This window comes from Odontesthes bonariensis, chromosome 11 (genome assembly GCF_027942865.1).
Source record: "Odontesthes bonariensis isolate fOdoBon6 chromosome 11, fOdoBon6.hap1, whole genome shotgun sequence".
NCBI classification, from domain to species: Eukaryota; Metazoa; Chordata; class Actinopteri; order Atheriniformes; family Atherinopsidae; genus Odontesthes; species Odontesthes bonariensis.
Genome location: NC_134516.1, coordinates 9,645,761 through 9,667,010, shown reverse-complemented (window position 1 = coordinate 9,667,010; position 21,250 = coordinate 9,645,761). Strand labels below are relative to the sequence as shown.

The window sequence follows — 21,250 nt, the reverse complement described above, 5'->3', positions numbered from 1 at the left end:
GACTCTGCAGTTGTTGGGTGTATCAGTGATGGACAAGAAGAAACTGATAATTCACTTTGTGGTATGGTCGAGGAACCACCTCATCAACACAAACAAAACAAGAGAGATGATTGTGGATTTTAGGAGGATTTCTCCATCCTAGGTGAAGAGGTGGAAGTGGTTGATGAATACAGATACTAGTCTACTTGGACAGCAGGCTGGACTGGAAATGCAATACTGAGGCTGAGGCAATGTCTACACCAAAATGTTACATATTTACTACAAGTCTGTGGTGGAGAGTGCAATCTGCTTTACAGGCATCTATTGGGGCAGTGGCATTAGAGCCAGGGACTCCAAGAAACTGAACAAGCTGATAAAAAATGGCTTGCTCTGTGCTGGTGACTACTCTGGAGCCCCTGGACCTGATTGTAAAAAGAAGAATGCTGCACAAGTTTATGAATATATAGAACAAAACTGCCCATCCACTTTATAACACTGTGTGAAAACTGAGTGTTATCAGTGCAAAGCTTTTTCAGGTCTGCTGTAACATGAAGATTTACAGGAGGTCCTTCTTGCTAGCTGCAATAACTACTGAAAGGTTGTGCTGACTGTTAAGTAAAATGATAGAATAGAATAGAATAGAATAGAATAGAATAGAATAGAATAGAATAGAAAGATACTTTATTCATCCCCCAATGGGGGAAATTCAAATTAGTCAAGTAGCTCAAAAAATATAAATATTTACAATGATTGTTTATTAACAACACTAATGACAATACTATTAAAAAATACTACTACTATAATAATAATAAGAAGAAATGACTAAATCAATCAATCAATCAATCAATTTGAGAAGAACTCAGTCACTGTTAAAAAAGCCTTATGGCTGTGGACCTCCTGAACCTCTCAGTCCTGCAGCGCAGAGAGATGAGCCTCTCACTGCAGCTGCTCCTCTGTCCTGCCAGGATGCTGTGGAGAGGATGTTTATTATTCTCCAAAACAGAATATAATTTCCTCCTCATCCGTTGCTCCACCACAGCACTGAGAGGGTCTAGCCTTCTGCCAACAACAGAACCAGCCTTTTTTACAAGTTTGTCCAGGCGTCACGGAGACCTGGATGGACTCCAACACACCTGACGGCGCGGTCGAGTTAGCGGGACGCTCTTTGTTTCGAGCAGACAGGACTGCAGCCTCTAGTAAAAGCAGAGGCGGAGGGCTCGCGCTTTACATCCACAACTCCTGGTGTACAGCCACACACATCATCGGAACGCACTGCACACCTGACCTTGAATACCTGGCTGTGAAATGCAGGCCATTCAAGACGGTGAGAGAGTTCTGCTCCATCCTGATCATAGCTGTTTACATCGCAGGCTAATGCTAAGCTAGCACTAGAGGAGCTCTACTGTCTGGTCAGCAAGCAGATGAACTCCAACCCAGAGGCAGCTGTGATTGTGGCGGGAGACTTCAATCATGTGGAACTCAAAGCAGTGCTTCCAAAATTCGAGAAGTTCATTCACTTTTCTACCAGAGACAATAACATATTAGATCAAGTTTACTGCAACATCCCAGGAGCATACAAGGCTGCAGCAGCTCCTCACTTGGACATGTCGGATCACATCTCTGTGGAGCTGACTCCAGCATATAAACCAAAACAGTTCAGGTATGGACTGAGGAGGCTTCTTCAGCACTACAGGACTGTTTTGAAATGACTGACTGGGAAGTTTTTAAAGACAGCTCAGACCTGGAGGCCTACACATCATCTGTCCTGGACTATCTGCAGTTCCGCACTGATGCTGTTCTACCCACGAAGACCATCAAGGTGTTTCCAAATCAGAAACCATGGTGTGACAACACAGTGCGGTCTCTGGTCAAAGCTCGGGATGCAGCCTACAGGTCAGGTGACAGGATGGCAGCAGGGCCCGGACAGAACTGAGGAAGGGCATCCAACAGGCCAAACACAGGTACAGACAGCGCACTGAGGAGTACTTTGCCGACAACAACCCACGGGAAATGTGGAGAGGCATCAGAACAATAACGGACTACAGGAACAGCAACCAGAAGATCAGCCACGACCCCACCCTGCCTGACACCCTAAACAGTTTCTTTGCCCGCTTCGACACACCTGGCAGCAGAGAGACTGTTCATCTGCCACCGCTTGAGGAGCAATCCCAGGCTCTCGTCCTGCTATCACCAGCCTCACCGATTACCGCCCTGTCGCTCTGACAACGGTGATCATGAAGTGCTTTGAGAGGTTTGTCCTAAGTCACATCAAGGACATCATTCCTGCTACAGACATCAGTTCGCCTACAGGGAGAACCGATCCACAGAGGACGCAGTCTCACTAGCACTACACACGGCCCTGACTCACCTGGAGCATCCCAACACCTATGTCAGGATGTTATTTGTGGACTTCAGTTCAGCTTTCAATACTGTGATTCCGGACAGGCTGACGCTGAAACTCCACAACCTGGGACTGTCTGGCCCCCTGTGCTTCTGGATCAAAGACTTTCTCACCAACAGGCCTCAAGTGGTGAGAATTGGGGACTGCACATCGTCCACACTGATCCTGAGCACAGGCACACCGCAGGGATGTGTGCTCAGCCCGGCCCTTTTCACTCTGTTCACACACGACTGTTCTGCTACTCAACCAACAAACATGGTTGTGAAGTTTGCAGATGACACCACCGTAGTGGGTCTCATATCGGACAACGATGAGACTCACTTCAGAGAGGAGATCCAGCACCTGACAGGATGGTGTTCAGACAACAACCTTGTCCTGAACACCAGCAAGACCAAGGAGGTCATTGTGGACTTCAGGAGATACAGAAAGACAGAACACACCCCTCTCCTCATTCATGGGGCGGAGGTGGAGCGGGTGGACAACATCAAGTTCCTGGGCATCCACATCACATCTGACCTCACTTGGTCCATGCACACATCCCACCTGGTGAAGAAGGCCAAACAAAGGCTCTTCTTACTGAGGAAGCTGAAGAGGACTGGACTCTCCCCTCAGCTTCTGACAAACTTCTACAGAGCCACAACAGGGAGCATCCTCTGGCTCAGTGCAACAGTGTGGTATGGGAGCTGCGCTGCACAAGACAGGAAGGACTTGGCCCGTGTGGTCAAGACAGCACAGGGGATTGTGGGGAGTCCTCTCCCACACCTGGACTCAATATACGACGGCCGGGTCCAAAGGAGGGCCAGTCTTATAGCTACAGACCCCACCCACCCAGGACATGAACTATTTGTGCCTCTTCCATCCAGAAAGAGGTAAAGAAGTATCAAAACCCACACCAACAGACTGAGACACAGCTTCTTCCCCAGAGCTGCAAAATCCATCATCCTCCACCCCCACCCATAGACTGATTATTCTAAACCCCTGCAGACAGAGACTCGCACTGCACTGCACTTTTATTTGACTTACTTATGCTGCAATATGTGTAATACAGTCATTCAACAATCGGATTGCACTGGAACTTTTTACTTTAACTTTTACTATTTTTATTCTCTTGTATATTATTTAGATATCTTTATACTGTGTGCCTTATACCTTTTGTGTATCCAAAGCCAAGAGCTCCTGAACTAAATTTCATTGTGCCTGCATAGTGACAATAAAGATTCTTGATTCTACAGTTTTTGTCTGTCGTGCAACTCCCCAAGCAAACAACAGCATAGAACAGTGCACTTTCAATGATAGTGTGATAAAACATGCACATCATATCACTGCAGACATTGAAGGACCTGAGCCGTCTCAGGAAAAAGACACGGCTCTGGCCCCTCCTGTACACTGCTTCTATGTTGGCAGACCACTCCAGTTTATGATCCAGCACCACCCCCAGGTATTTGCAGGTCTGAACAGTCTCTATCTCCCCTCCATCAATGCAGACTGACTGGCATGGAGTTTTAGATCTCCTGAAGTCCACCACCAGCTCTTTGGTTTTGGTGGTGTTCAGGAGCAAACAGTTATTTTTGCTCCAGTCAGTAACGGCCTCCACAAGGTCCCTGTACTCGTTCTCCTGTCCACCACGCACACATGCCACAACAGCCGTATCATCAGAATACTTCTGAATGTGGCAGGACTCTGAGTTGTACCTGAAGTCCGATGTGTACAGGGTGAAAAGAAAAGGAGCCAAAACAGTACCCTGCGGAGCCCCAGTACTGCATTCCAGTGTTCCAGAAACACATCTCCCCATCCTGACATACTGTGGTCTGGCAGACAAATAGTCTATAATCCATGATGTCAGGGAGGGGGCCACACCCATACCTAGAAGCTTGTCTTTCAGTATGGGAGGCCGTATGGTGTTGAAGGCACTGGAGAAGTGAAAGAACATGATTCTCACATATGAACCAGGCACATCCAGATAAGCATATGCCCGATGCAACATGTACAGAATCGCGTCTTCCACTCCTATGTGTTTCTGGTAGGCAAACTGGAGGGGATCAAGAGCCTCAGCAACCTGCATCCTTATGCGACGAACAAGGAGTCAATAGGAGACAATAGTGCAACAATATAGTGTCCCTTTGGGATAAATTAAAATATATATATATATATATATATATATATATATATATATATATATATATATATATATATATATATATATTATATTTAAGCGTCCTCTGAGTCTGTGGACTGAATGTTAGATTTTCTTGGGGAATCCCTGAGCTCATATTTGATTTCACTGGTTATGACATGAAACTGATTTGGCCCTCTAAAATGTTGGATGAAAATGTTTACTCTAAAACTACTAATTCCAAAAGAGGTTTCATGCCAGGGCCTCTTAAAAAATTATTTGATTTGTGTGGGAATTGCTTCAGCGACACGTTCCGACACATTAATAATTAAAGATGTATTCACAAACATGGTCTCTTGGTTAGAATATTTTATTTCTGTTCTCATTTATATAGCAACTGCTCTGACTGGGTATTTTACACAAACCTGGCCGAAGATAAGATCAACCTGTATTAGTCCCACAGCGGGGGAAATCACATTGTTATACCATAAAATACAGTATAGCAGGCAAATAGGAATCAAGAAAGAAAGCCATAAGGGCACTATAATATATACAAGGGAAATTAAGAAATATAACTATTTATATAGAAATATAAATTAAAAGTGTAGGGAGTATGCATCGACAGGAAATAGCAAAATGTGACAGTATGTACATAAACAATATGTGTATGTACAGTATGCATATAAATAATATGCATATACACTGAAAAAATAGACTTTTTGGTGAAGTAAGCTCTATTAGAGTAACTGTCATAATTTCTACCTTGTATTTTTAAGATTCAGTAAGAACTAGAGTTTAAAATTAAACATTTTATTAACATTATACATGAATTATGGGGAAGAGTAAGTTTTACTTAGGTTTCCTCATACAATTTAAATGTTTAATAGTTGCATGTACATAAACCTAGAAATACTACATAAACTTTACTCTGAAAGTGTCTCGTTTTGAAACGCATGCACGACGCAACGTTGATTCTACAACAGGATTGGCGCTCATCCGTGCGTTAGATGCAGGATCACAGAGTGAGGTGGAGCATGAACGACAGTCATTTCACAGGTAAGTTAATACTGTTCTATTTTAAATTTGTGATAATATATAAGTCTGCATGTAGTTTGACGCAAGATATGTCACTGTTCAAGTTAATTTAAAGTTAGCATAGCACCACATTGGTCCATGCTGGCCTGTAAGTGTGTGTGTGGGGGGGTATTTTTTTACTCAGGATTCATGTTTTTGTATTTAAATGAAAGAATTGATTGTTCATTACACGTTCTACTAGCAAATACATCTGCCATGTGTTGATTGTTTTATTTAGCTAGACAAACTAACATGTTCTGCACAGTGGTGAGTAATTTAACGTAATGCAACCAAGTTAATTAAAATGTCAAGCACAAGAAAATAATTCAAATCTACTAAATTACTTCATAACAGCAAATATTACAGATATATAAAATTTACTTAAATTTTTGAGTAAAATGATGTTCCTGCCTATAAAAAACAAGTAGACTTTACTTAATTTATTTAAATAAATATAACTCAAAACCTAGATGTAAAGTAAATGTTACTTAATATCTTCACAACTGTTATGATTTATGGTAAGTAAAATTTACTTGATACTGGCAAGTGAGTGCTGCAGCATTACATTTTACTTAAATCATTTGAGTGCAAATACTTACAAAGGGTTTTTTAAGTAAATCTTGTGAGTTATGTTTTTCAGTGTAGAAATTATATGCAGTATATCTGGACGCAAAGTCAAACCATGCGTCTTATATTACCACAAGGAGACCATTTTAAACTTTTCAGCTTCTCAAGATGTTTGAAAGTTTGCCGCAGACTTTTATTCTGTTCAGCATCAAAGTTTAATTCCTGATATTTAGCATTAATGCTAAGAAACTGTGTGTAGCAGATGTGCAGCTGGGGAGGTGTGTGATCACGTCAGACTGTGTTAGCTGTTTGAATGTTGTTGCTGTGTTCTGGTTTGATGCCTCTCAGGAAGATGGCGGCGCGGACAGACGCAGTGGCTCTGTGCTCTGCCTTCCAGTGTTTTGTGTTTCTATTGCTTATTTTTGTCCTTCCCACATCGACTTAAAATCTGTGCTCCCTAAATTCCAACAGCATGTCAAGTGTGCTAAGAGAGAAGTCAACACATTGAATAAAGTTTATACAAACATCAAGCAGGGCGACAGGGCCAAACCACTACCACACCTGGGGCAGTTTGACCACTTGCTATTGTCTTTAATCCCAGCATATAACCCTCTCAAGGCTCTAGATTGGTTGCCGCGTCAGCTAGCATGAGTGGTGTTGATGACGTCACAATTTCGTGCCGGCTATTTATGGTGGCGCAAGTCGATGCACCAGTAGTTGCAATCTTCTCCATCACAGAGGTGTCGCTGCTACGTGAATGTGACAGGGGTAGTGGGTAATTAAGGCCAGGTGTGTCTAATTCCCAAGACACAAGCTAGTAGGAGCTGTGCTGCACAGACAGCAAGGTGTGTGGTTGTCCTTTGTTCTCTGGTGAGCAGAAAAGCCAGAAGCAAGGGTAGGTACAGCAGGAACCTTAAATTGTTTTAAAATAACTTGTGCCCAGAGATTTAAACATTATCTTATAAATGCTCACACAGGTGACGGAGGCGTATTGTACCATCAGATAGAGGTGACAGCAGGAGTTGGCCACAAACATTTGGGAGACGGGTGCATGGTGCCGTTGTCAGCCGTTGTTTTAGTAGTATTTTCTTTTGGTTTTATTGATTTTATTTAGCAACTGTAACCCTGAGCCAAAGCACCTCGTAGCTGTGGTAGTAGTATCGGGAGACAGAGGCTGGGCACGCGGACTTTTATTTGCATGGTTTTACTGAAAGTGTTTTAATTGCATGAAGTGTGTCATCTAGTGTTTTTTTTTTTTTTTATTGTCCTACCGCTTAGTAGTCTGCTTTAGGTTCTGCCAACCACCTACAGAATGTTAACGCTGTTGTAAATAAAACAAAAACGTTTTACTCTCTAACTGGGGCATGTTGAAGAGGAATAATGCCTTCATGAGGGCTCACCACCAGCTTGGAGGAAATTTGAGGCGAGTAGAGCTGGTCTGCAGGCAAAAGCGGGGGCCTCGGCATGCATATTCAAAACATCACAAACTGGCTCTGGGGACATGCAACATTCCCTCGCTGATATTGAAAGAGCCTGAGCTGGTATGTGAGGTAGAGCAGTATCCATCAGATATATCTGGCGGTTCATATAAGGTGGTTCATGAGTGTACTTTGTACCAGGCCACTTTAGGCCAGAGGTTGGTGATCGATTTTATAGCTGTATCATAAGACCTGCGGCCATATGTCTTTGACACTGTGAAGAGGGTCAGAGCCGTCAGCAGATCATCACCTTGTGGATCTTGTGGCAGAGAAGACTGCTGGGCCCCTATCCGTGAGATCCTTAATGTACTCCTTAAGTGTTTTACTTTCTTGGGTAAGTTGGATACATGGAATGCGAATGGGCCATGACCTCACTGGGTTCCAGGAACTGATGCCACAAGGTTGACAGTGCCTGTTTTTGCGGCAACTGGAGGAACCACAGGTGGACCTCGGTGGTGAGGGAAGCCATCAAGCTGAGGGGGAGGTCTTTCAGTCCTGGTTGTTCCAGGTGTCACCTGAAGCAGCTGACAGGTACCACGTGGGCAAAAAAGGCTGCAGTGTGGGTTTTTGTGTAAACTAAAACTCAGGCTTGGGAAGAAATTCAGCAAGGCCATGGAAAAGAACCTTGGGTTGGCCTCAAGTATGTTCTTGCAAACCATTCAGCGACTCAGAAAGAGGAAGCAGGGCCAAGTTTTACTGATTGACCCGAACTGGGAATATCATTGAATGGTGGAAGGATCACTTTGATGATCTCCTTAATCTGACTAGCCTGCCCATCACCTCAGCAGGTAGAGACAGGACTTGGGGAAAGAGTTTGCAAACAGTTAAAAAGCTTCCTGGCACCCTGCTGCTATGAATGGACAGAAATTGTTCTTGTTCTTTTCTGACCTGGGACCATTTGGGATCCCACAGGAGAAGCAGGAGACTATCATTGGGAAGAGGGATGTCTGCATTTCTATCCTGGACCTGTTGTCTCAGTGACCTGATCTTAGATGAAAAAAATAATGGATGGATGGATGGATGGATGGATGGATGGATGGATGGGCCTTGCACAAAAGTTCTTCATTTACATTTACATCTGAAGACATTTTTGGTATTTTGTTTCTGAAATTCAGGGGTGTCCATTATACTTACCTAGGCCATAGAAACAACTCTCCATCTATGCTTTTTCTTAAGGTTTTTCTGAGTAAAATAACAATCTGCCAACAATTTGAGAGGAAATCCCATTTGGTTCATATCTTGCTATTGAGAATATTTATTACAAAGTTAAATTCAGATTTCATCAGGTTCTTTTTTACTGTTTTTTTTATGAAAGTTTTAGAACATTTCTGTGGCAAAAAATTTACTTGTCACATTGAGTTGCTGCAAATTGTGTTTGTGTCAGGGAATTTCTTTTGAGAGAAGGTTTTGTATTTTGGTTTTGCTTAAACCAAAGGCATCATACACATGATTAGCAATTACGATATTTGACTCCCAAGACATTGTTCAACCGTGTCCATATAATCAGCAACTATGATAATTACTCTCTCTCTAACACTGAACAATTGCCTCATAACTGTTAATCCTTTAAATAAAGCTTTCATAAGCCACCACCAAACAGTGATTAAATCTATTTGACTTACTGGCCACAAATCATAATCAACACTCATTGGAAACCCAGTTCAAAATGCAGTTACATCAACTTAGTTTGAAAATAACTTCCGATAACAACTCAAATTGGATTACTTCCATCTCCTCACATAGACCACTGCATGACAATCCCATCCTGTTTCAATGCTTGTGTCAGGAACATGGTAAATCCATGTAAACTTGCATAGAAAGGACAGCCACATCCTCTATGCATTGCACACAGCTGTAACTTGTCTCTTGTAAGAAATTAAAAGGCTGATTTATTTTCAACAGTAACACCACACTTGTCCAGACTGCACTGTATTTACCTATAAAACTAATAATCTCCCATCAGCTGCTGAATTACCTAACATATTTCAATTCCCAAAAGAACAATGTACAGTAAATATAATCAAGTCATCTTCAAAAGAAATTACATTGTTTCCCAATAAATGAGATAGAAAACAAAATATAGAAACAATGGAATTAAGCAAATATTAATGTACAAAAGTGTCTGACACAAATGGAAAAAATGCTGTGCAATTAAGCATGCACAAAGAATGCTGTGTTTGATTCCCAAATTATGTACACAAACCTCAGATGTCACAACATTGCTGGTCTTTGGTTGTGTAGGAGGAATGAATGCTGTGGATGAATCGTTGGAGCTCTCTTTTTCCTCCTAAATGAATTAGATACATCAGTTAGGTACAGTTAGTTACCACACATACTCAACATACTTTCAGTTATATTATTATCATGGGTTTATAGCACAGACTATCTGTTCTAATTTCAGAGTATTCACATGCAAACTCCAGGAAGAGATTAGGAATTATAGGTCTTTGAGACCCTTATGAAGGGGCTTAAAAGTCGTGGGACAATAGAATCCCAGATCTGTTTAATCAATGGGTTACGGGTAATACTTTAATAATTTTTAGACCATTAAGGAGATCTGGAGTTGATGGTATGTGTGGCTAAATATTTGAAAGCTGTGGCGTTTAAGACGTTACATGAAGAAAAAGGAACATTCAGTACAAATGCAAGGGACCACCCTCAGGATAGAAAAAAATAAACAAATCCATCAGAGACATGGAGAACATTAGCCATGGCCAAATCAACACTTAGTTGGTATATTGTGAGAAAATGTTTGAATAGAAATAAATAATACACTGACAAGCTTTAGATCATGGAAGGCTTGGATGTCCGTAGAGTACAAAATTGGTGGATGATCACAGGACACTTTCAAGATGCAAAAAGCACTCTCAAGGCAGTAGGTAAAACATGACAATATCGCAGGGGCAAATATAGTTTGCCCCAAGGTGCAACCACTCATAGGTTTCAAGAAGAAGAAATAGATTTAGCATAAACAGCCACAATAAAATCTAAGATAAAACTGTTATGGAGGTTAATCTTTCTCCAAATATGGAGAAAGCTTAGAATGGCTCATGACATGAGGCATACATGATTAATAAAACACATGGAAGATAAAGGGATGACGTGGTCATATATGGCTTGGACATTTCTTTGATGGTGTGTTAAAAAAAGAAGCATGAATTGGATTAATTTTGAGCAATGCAGAAGTTTAAGACAAAGAATTGGAACATTCTCCAATGGGCCAGTTTGACATCTGATCTGAACCCCACTAAAAAGGCAAAAAGACCCACAAACCACCCATTGACATAGGTGTAGTAAAGACATGAAAAAAGCATCACCAAAGAAGAAACTCATTCTTTGGTGATGTCCATGGGTTCCACACTTTAGAAACATCCATCCATCCATTTTCTATTCTCCCTGCCATCAGGCGAAAACAAGTCAGCAGTCACATGGCCAATAAAGAAACAAATGAGACAAATCATACACTCAGACTGATCCCTAAGGAAGCTGGAGTACCTGGAAAGAACCCATGCATGCACAGGGACAACACACACATTTGATACAGAAAGGCCACTGCCAAGATTTGAACCAGAAACCTCCTTGCTAAGAGGCCACTGTGCTAACTACCACACCACTGTTCAGCCAGTTTTAGAAACAAAACAAAAAATAAAAATCTGGACAGGTGATCTGTCGGGGAGTACCCAGGGTCTATGGATGGATGGATGGATAGCTATGGCTTTGGAGTAAGTACCTGTGCAAGCGTTGGACTAGAATGTCCTAGAGGCTCTGCCTTTTGTTCTGGTTTCAGTTCCTCCACTTTCCCATTCTTAACAGCCTCCTCAGCAGTTGCAGTTGAGTCCAGACTGAGTTTGGCAGTAGAGCGGGGACTGGCCTGAGGACTGCTCTCGTTGTTATTGTTCTGCTTCATCAGGTGACTCTTTATTAGGCTGGGAGACCTGGGGAAAACGCACAATAATAATTAATTAAAAAACTTTAATTCTAAAAATATGTATCTGCTGAATATGTCACAACTGAATTACTGTAATGAGCTACAGATATATGCAGAATATTTCCTGATGAATCATTAATCATTCATATATTACTGTATTATATTTTTGGTAAACTGTTTATATAATTTAACCAGACGACAATTTATGATCGTAAGCACAGCGCTTTCCTTTCCACATAACACATGCATACATGTACATAGACCAGACTTTAGACTTGACCTGCTTGTTTGTGTATTCTTGTTTTCATGAAGGAAATGGCAACTTTCAGATCATCTTCAATTATTTGTATTTGTATTTGTATTTGCTGTCATTAATTTGGGTTTTTTGTTTAACTTTGAAATACTCCATACTTTTGTATAGTGTCATCTTATATGTAAATTTCCTGTTTGAATTTGAAATACCTTTTTCCTCTTTGTATTTCGGTCTTGCTTTCTGTGTTTGTTTTGCTCCACAACTATTTTTTTAGTTTTTTGTTTAGTTAACTACCTCATATCTATGTTCACTCAGGCATCATTCCTGTGTTTAGATTGTTCACTTGTTCAGTCACTCTGACACTATACAGTCCTCACTCTGTAGAGTACTCATTAACGAATGGGGTAGCCAGCTGTTAATGCATTTTGGACATATTTTGAATTAGTTGATGAAACTGATACCTTTGCTGTTTTTAACTGGAGCTGACATAAAATGTTCTAAGGGATCTGTGTGCCCCTGTGTCTCTTTTCTTTAGTACTGTATCCACCCACACAAGCATAGACTACACCAGTAGTTGCATAATGATCTTCAACATAGTAGTGAAATAATATTTCTCCCAAAAAGCAATTAAAACTGTCAAAACAGAGCAACTGTTTGTAAGCAATAGTTTTAGAGCCCAATTATCGTAGCTTGTGCTACAAATCTGTAACTTGTCTACTGTTTAGACTGAACAAGATCAGTCTAAAATCACCAAAAGAGAAGGAGACTATCCACCTCACTGTTGAGACATCTAATGATGTTTTTTGCTCAGGCATTCTCTACAGGTGAGAAAATCCCAAACATAAGCTGAGCACATTAGTGTTACCACATTTCGTCAGCTCCAAAGCTAGCTACTGGTTCCAGATTGCAATGCATAATGATCTATTTAGATTAATACGCTGTGCAGCTTCTGTGCTCTTCTTTTTAATCTACCAAGGGACAAATTTGCAGTGCACTATATAATAGATGAAAAGTTAAAGTTGAAATTTTCCAACAGCACAATAAATAATGGAGTCTATAGCAGGCAATTCGAACACAACCCCAGGACATGAATTAATACGCCTTTTTACTCAATGAGTTTTAGTGTTCTTCTGCCAAATCACTGATTTCTCTTCTCTTCAATGTTTCATGCTTTATGTGTCCAGCCCAACCTGTATACATTGCCTTTTTACCTTTTTTGGACTCCATTTTGCATGACCTGTCTTCCTGCAGGTCTCTTTTCTTTCTGTTAGTTTTAACAAAAAATAACTTCAGCCTTCAGAGCCTGTCCCAGTACTTATCTGTGACGTTTTTTTTTAATGACTGTTTGCAAAATGTCCCACATTCAGACATAAAGAGTTATCTTAAAATATAAGAAAATTTTTGTGATACTTGAATATGTTATGTGTTCCCTAATATTAGAGAAACTAAACATGAAAAACAAAGTGAACCAAGTAAAACTATTACGTTAACAAATAGCGGGACAATAAAAAAGTGCCTCTGGATTTTTTTTTAACCATTTTTAACCATTTCACTTTGCATTTCTGTTTTTTTGTTGAAATGTTATTTCAAAGATTTGTGAAGCTATTGATTTGCTTCCTTGGGTGTTCTTACTTTATGCCCTTCTTCTCTTTCTTCTCTTTCTTCTCAGGTTTGTGTTTGGAGACTCTGCTCCTGGATGCCAATGATATGTGGATGTATAAGACTGTCATAATAATAACTGGGAGGTAAAATGCAGCTATGGCTGTCCCAAATGTCACCGCAGGGTTAGACAGGAACTAAGAGAAAGAAAGAAAGAAAGAAAGATAGTTGTGTCATTCCTAGAGTGCATCTAAACATGCTTTTTTAAAAAAAAAAAAATATGCAATGAGTTCCCAGCACAATTTAAAATCAAAGTTTAAATATCTAAACAAAACAAAACAAAACAATTATGGTTTACAGCGTGGTAGTTGATATGAAAGTTGAAAACACAACACCTCATGACCTGTAAGTTAATGGTCACACACAGGTAAAGTAACCTGCCTGCAATCTTACCCCCTCCTAATTACATCTATATGTGTGAGCTGTTGCCGTAGTGGTATCCAACAACAGACACAAGTACAATGGTATTTCATTTTTCATATCCTCTACACCTCGTAAACAGAACTAATGTGGGCAAGAGATCCACAGATGGAATTTTTATAGGAAACATTGTCATAGAACTGTAAAATAGAAACTGAGAGGGCTATCTTTGTGTAGTAATATTGATCATTGTATATATTTGTCCTTTGATTTTTTTAAAAATTGTTTTTATTTATCTATACTACAAAAACTATTAAGTTAGAAAAATGTAAAACACTCTAGTGCAGTCCATTTATTTGTTCAAATTGGGCTCACAGCAGAATGTTTCCTAACAAAAAGTCTCAAAATACTTTACATAATTCCCTAAAAGCAAAACTATGTGACAGTGGGGAGGGGAAAAAAACATCCCTTTTAACCATATGATTACCATTCAAATAAAATGCACACATGTCCAGACTTGCTGTCACAACTCAGGAAAGGTGAGACAGGAATACAACATACATATCGGTAGGGAGTGTCAAAGTCTTTAGTTTGGGTTATATCATGTTGCATGACGTCACTGCCCATCATGTTCCTGTTCTGTTCCAAATCTTTGTTTTTTCAGCCATTTGAATTCATGCTTTTGAATCATCTGCCCTTAAATTATTTTATTCTGTTTAAGTCTCAAATCTATGTTTCTGCATTTAGATCCTTCCATAAACACACAGCTGTAAGGGGATAGAGCTGTCTGTTAGGATCATCATGTACCACTATATGTTAGTGATAATAGTTTGGTTCTGTGTTAATATTTAAAGTGTCATCCATTGAAAATTCAAGGAGAAATGAGAAAAAGAAACATATTTTTGTTAGTAATAATTTGGTTGCAGTTATGCCTCACTCTTTGAAGGATAATCCAATATTTTGTTTGTTAGTTTTTATATATATATATATATAAATGGGAAATAATATTTGTATTACTCTGATAGTAAAATAAGAGAAAAAATGAAAAGCACAGAAAAGCATAAATAATATATAGATATATAATTATTATGATTAACATATAATACCACAGTTCTGTCAGAGAAAGTTACTTTCTGATCAGAAATTTTCTTCCAGAGCATGCTGCCAGCTGAGACTGTGCAGAGAACCCTCAGCAATTTAGTGGGCGGGGTGGGGACGACCTCTTAACAGACTGTTGGTTTAATTACAGGGCTGAGACAAGAGCCACTGTACCTAAACCGATAGGTACTTTTACTAAAGCCTGTCTCATACATCTCAATAAGACCTCAGAAAATTGTGTCAAATCATTATAGGGCCGAAGGCTGGGGTTAGAAAAAGTGACAGGTGATCAGACTGTCCAATGTGAGGGAAGGTTGTTGCTCCAAAGTCTTTGGGGATGTTGGCATATGCACAGAGCAATGTGTTCTCACCCCTGGTTGGGCATTTCCCATGTTGTTCAAACCTTGGAAGCACAGTCCTTAAGTTGACATGATTGAAATCACCGGCCACTATAAACACCCCTTTGGGCTACAGCATACAGTCTGTTGCTTATTTCTTATTGTTAGCATGAAGCTAGTTGCTGCATTAGCATCAGCCTAAGGTGAAATATATACACAGCTATTACAACAACAACAGATATCTCCTGTGGCTCTTACTGGAGTCCTAGGTCACTGCAATTTGTAGAGCAGCCTGCTAGTCAATAGCTGTGTCAGGGCCTCCCAGGTGAACTAGGTCTCAATGATGGTCATCACACAACTTTCTTAGATGATGGACCGTGATGATAAACAGAGTCCCAACTCGTCTATTTTGTTGTTTAGAGACCTTACTTGGAGACGAAGAGACTGGGGAGCGGTGGTCTATAAGAATTCATCTTTATTAGGGCACACCAGCTCTGCATCCATGCTTTTGTTTTTGCTCTCTCTGCCACCTTCGGCATCCATTGCCAGGTATGGTAATCCACAGGGACCCCGGCGCCCTGGTGATCTCCGTAGGAAACCCATGGATGTGCTGATATGCACTCAGGACAAACTGTTGTTGTGTCACCCCAATGTACATTTATTACACCCTTGGAGTTAAATCTGGTTTTAATTCCAAGGATACAATCTAGTACAACAACAGAAAAAACAATTCCACTTTAGACAGCTCTCAACAGCTGTCTTTGTGCACTGCCATCTTGCCAAACAGCCTGAAAAATAATAGCTGTTTTTGACAAAGATTCTAGGAATGCACCAAATTAGTGGCAGTACATGTTGGTAGCTCCAATCATGTTGTAACTTTCTTTGTATCTATCTCTAGTTGAGATATTTTACTGAGGTTTCCCATGAAATGCAATCTTTTTGGAAGTTGTGCAGCTTTACTGCTTTCTCCCAGTATTTCTGATACTTTAATGTTATGATGAATAACAATACCAATGCAAGAGTTGTTTACAAGTGGGAGTAGTTAACTAAGCTTTTTTTAAACACAACAAATGCCAAGAATGTATGGGTAGGATAGAAAGAAAAGGACAGGAAGTATAAATCATTTCCTCCCTTGATCATCATGGGGGATGTAAGATCATTAGCAAATAAAATGAACAAACTTTGAGGACTGACGATGACACAGTGGGAATATCAGTGACGCATTATTGTGTTTCACTGAAATACTGCTACAGGGGAGGAAATGCTCTCACTGTGATTTGTGTGTATTCACCAAACAGAAGCTAAGATCACCTTAGTAGGCCTTCTTGGTGTCCTGGTGGGGGTGCCATGAGGGTTTTAAATGAACTTTTTTTATCATAAGCCAATATGGCTAGTAGATTTCACACTTCGCTTAAATTTCGCTACTCATTTAGCTGGACTTTGTTCAGGCAGGTAGACATCCAATGGATGTATGATACATCATGGCATATTATTCATGAGAACTGTAGGGATAGCACTGCCAGGACAAATAACTGAAATGATTTGCTTAATTCATCACCAGCCAAAGTAGCTGGTAAATTTTCATTTATAACTGCCAAAATAAATTTTAACTCACATTTGACGGGTTGGCAGCTGTTAATTTAGAGCCCTTGGTGCCACATGGGTTTCCATTGTTCTCCTGGGGGAGCTCAGTGACCATGTGGGCAGTGATGGAGTGACCTGGAGGGACTGACAGGAAGGGCCTCCCTGATCTGAACACAGTCTATGTTAGGAAAGTTTACTCCAGGGCGATGGAAAAGAGGCCGAGTAATAGACTGTGGATCCTCAGATCCAGGAAAACCAGTGTGATTTTAGTCCAGGTCATGGCTATTTGGTCCCTGTATAATCAAAGCAAGTGCTGAATCCACATTCTGAATACACAGCTGAGCTTGTTTTCGTTGCGTGTTGGACTCCACAAAGGCTGCCCCTTGTCACTGATTCTGTTGTGGTTTTCCTAGATATTATCTTAAGAAATGAGTGTGAAGACGAGGATGTCTGATTTGGGAAGTTCAGGGTTGCCTCTTTTTTGGAAATGATTTATTTCTGTTGGCTTCTTCAAGGCATGACCTTTTGTACATACTGCACTAGTTCACAGCTGAGTGTGAGATGAGAACAGGGATAATCTGATAATTCTTATCTCCACCTACACACCTACTGTTCATCTGTAACCTAAAATAAAAATTGTAAGCTGGTAGTCTCAGGAAGCTGAAGAAACTCTGAAATGGTGCTTTTAGACCACAGACTGGATTGGACTCCTTGAACCACACGGAAATTACATCAATGCCACGATAGAGTGTGTGATAGACTACATAAACTACTGTGTGGAGAATATCATCCTCACCAAGCTGGTGAGATGCTTCTCCAAAACAGAAGCCCTGGATCAGAAGAAGAAGTAAGCCTACAGAGAGCAAAACAGGTACTTATAAAGGAGTGTTTAGAAGCATCTGAAAATATTGGCTAAGAGAGGGCTAGAAGGTTTCAGAAAAAAGTCGGAAAATAAACTTCAGCAGAACAATATATAGGAGGTGTGGTTAGGGGTGAAAACACTTCAAGGTGGAGGGATGCCTGGATGGGGTTTGTGAGATTAATAGGTTTTTTTGAAAAGGCTTTAGCTCCGGACAATGCTGAACGTTCTCCTCCCCTCCCTACCGACACACACATTCACACAGTTAAACTTAGCCTGAGTCAGGAGAAAGTTTTAGTGCTGCAGTTGCACGGCTTATGCCTCAATGTTATAACTTTGGACCTCAATCATAGATTTTTTACAGCCTTAGATGGAGATACTGAACTTGAACAAAGCTGCAGGTCCAGATGGTGTCAGCTAGAGTCCTGATGGTCTGCTATGTGGTAGTCCGCAGCACCTTTTCAACCTTAGACTGAGTCAGGAGAAAATTCCAGTGCTATTGAGAACATCATGCTTTGTTCCATTACCTGAAAAATATTAACCATTTGCCCTTAATGACCATAAAACAGTTGCCCTAATATACCACATCATACAAATCCTGGAGAGACTGGTATTGGCTCACCTAAGTATGCAAGTAAACACTTTTCAGGACACACAACAATTTGCTCATCATATTGGTATGGAGGCTTGAAATGGCTTAATTTACTTGCTTCAGTGGCCACTCTCAACTGGACAGTGCAGGCAGCAGTGTGAGGATCATGTTCTTTGATTTCTTGAGTGCTTTTAACACAAGAAAGCTTATAGTGTTGTAAAAGAAGCTCCAAAAAACACAAGTGCATACCTCCACAGTTACCAACATTTTATCAAATATGTCACATTTTGTAAGACTAAAGGGTTGTGTGTGTGAGACGGTGGTCAGCAGTATAGAGCCACCATAGGACTGTAGAGTGGCAGCATCAGAACTAGCTAATCAAAAAAAAAAATACTGAACAAAGTGGTAAAGGAAGCTGATTCTTTTCAATGGACTGCTCTTGAGATCATAGAGCCGATTGTGCAAATAAGGATGTTTCAAAAGTTGTTAAATATAATAGACAATACTATATACCCACTGCACAACATAATGATTGATGATGAACAGTGGAGTGTGTTCCATTAGAGGCTTCTTCAGCTTCACTGCAACAAAGACTGGTACAAGAAGTAATTTCTGCCCACAGTAATAGCCCTAAACAATGACCATTTTACATGACTAGTGGTCAATGACTATTCCATTTTACATCATATTTAGTTTTTTTCATACTTTAACAATATAATATCCCTTTAGGAATTAATAAAGTATCAATACATTCAAATCAGTTCAATTCAGATGGTAAAAATTCAGCGGCCTTGTTCTGAGTACTTAGTCAGTTAGTTAACCCTGTCAGAATTGCGCCACTGGTTCTTCACTCTGAGCACACTTTGCTATCTATTCCTATCAAGAAAATAAATGCTTATAAGTACTTTAGACACCCCCATTTCAAAAGAAAGAAAGAGTTTTCTGAATTTACCTGAATATAACATTCTCCAGGTGGTACTGTTCGCTGACCAGCGATGAATTGCCAGAACAAGATGGCAGGAGCCCACAAGATGAATGACAGGATCCATGCTGCTGCAATCATTAATCCTGCCATCTTAGTTGTCCTTCTAGTCGGATATGTAAGGGGTTTGGTTACGCAGAAGTAGCGATCAAAACTGATGATCAATAAATTCATCACAGAGGCATTTGAAACAACATAATCTAAAGCTAACCACAAGTCGCAGACCACTGGTCCGAGTGGCCAGTAGCCAACAATTATGTAGACTGTGTACAAATTCATGCTAAAAGCACCAATAATCAAATCAGCACACGCTAATGAAAATAAGAAATAGTTATTGACTGTCTGCAAATGGCGATTTACTTTGATGGAGAGCATGACTAAGATATTTCCAGTAACTGTCACAAAGCTCAGAGATCCTGTCACCAAAGCAATAAAAAACATCTCTATAGCTTTATACGGACTTCCTTCCCGCATCTCACTGTCAACAAGAGAACAGGATGTTGAATCGTTGCTTGACTGGTTACATGAGGTGTTCGAGAACAGGTCTGTTGACTGGTTGACCAACGACCCTGAGGGGAAAAAGAGAAAAGAAAAGAGATTAAGAGAAACATTTGGCGTTCCATCATAAGGCAGAATCTAAAATGTATTTTTTGAGATAGTAAAAAACAATAATTTATTTAAAAAGTATTACATGAGTTTTCAAAATAACAGCAAATACAGTATCTTTGTGGGTAATTATGCTTGTTAGTAACTGACATATCAGAGGAAAGTTTGAAATATTTTAGGATGGCACAGTAGTAAGATTCAACTTTAGACTGGATTACAATGGAAAGTCAGAAGTCAAAGGACAATGGGAAATAGAATGGTGTACATTTTATTAGTATTTATTTACTATTACTATTACAATTTATAATATTAGGTGATTAAAAATAGTTTATCTAATTTTAAACTGCTGTTATGGACTGTGGACCCTGCCTCTTCCTTGATTCCAGTCAGTCATAGAATAGATTTTAAAAGCCTGCTGCGGTTTATAAATCCCAGAACGGTTTAGGCCCAAAATACATCTGTGATATGTTCAGAGAATATAAACCTAGCAGAGCTCTTAGATCCAAGGACTCAGGTCAGCTGGTCCAGTCCAGAGTCCAGACTAAACATGGAGAAGCAGCATTTATATTATGTTATGTTATGTTATGCTGCAAACAAGTGGAGTACAAGTTGCTTGTTTTTAAATTCATTTAAATTATTCTATTTGTTTCTCTTTATATTCTTTTATATATTTTTATGCTTCTTCCACTCCCTGCTGCAATGCTTTTATTTTATGTGAAGCACTTTGAATTGTTTTGTACATGAAATGTGCTATACAAATAAATTTGATTAGATTTGATTTAATTAGATTTGATTGTAGCTGGGATAGAATCCTGGCCCTCTGCTAGCCTGACTAAAATAAAGCAAGAGGGGAAAATATATGCATGATTTTACCAGGCAACTTCGAGAAGAAACTTGACCATGTTTTTAGCAAATTCATTTTGAATATTAGGAAGGTTAGATAATGGCTTTATTTGTTGTATCTACCTTATTAAAGGGAAGGAATGCAGGTCCTAAACCTTAAATGGTACTATTGGGCTACCCAGCTAAGCTCTGCAATGTTCTATTTTTCTTCTTCTACACCTCCTGCACTTCAAAAGTACAAAAAGAACCCATTTGTCAAAAACACAATATCAATATGTTATACGGTACACGCTTATATTGGACAAAATAACCATATCACAGTTTATCCTGATTTGGGGAAACAAGAAATTTAAACCAAGTAGACTAAATGGATATTTCAAGGGCCAAAACTGGGATGAGATCGTCTCAAACCTTAATTCTGAAAGTAGAGTAGAATTTATAATATCTTAGCAAACTATTCATCAGAATCATCATTAGATGGACTGAATGCTTGGAGGACATACATACAAGAAAATATTACCTGAATAGATTGGGAA

The 21,250-nt window shown here is 39.8% G+C and overlaps 1 protein-coding gene across 1 annotated transcript in view; it reads right to left on the bottom strand.

Moving 5' to 3' along the window:
* Positions 1–21,250, bottom strand: part of LOC142391593 (muscarinic acetylcholine receptor M4-like) — an 86,992-nt gene that overhangs the window by 34,064 nt on the left and 31,678 nt on the right. The window contains exons 2-5 of the mRNA XM_075477448.1: positions 19,236–19,834; positions 13,426–13,589; positions 11,343–11,547; positions 9,816–9,899 (exon numbers count right to left, since the gene is read on the bottom strand). Of these exons, the coding sequence (XP_075333563.1) occupies positions 9,816–9,899; positions 11,343–11,547; positions 13,426–13,589; positions 19,236–19,834 (1,052 nt within the window). The remainder of the gene's footprint in view (positions 1–9,815; positions 9,900–11,342; positions 11,548–13,425; positions 13,590–19,235; positions 19,835–21,250) is intronic.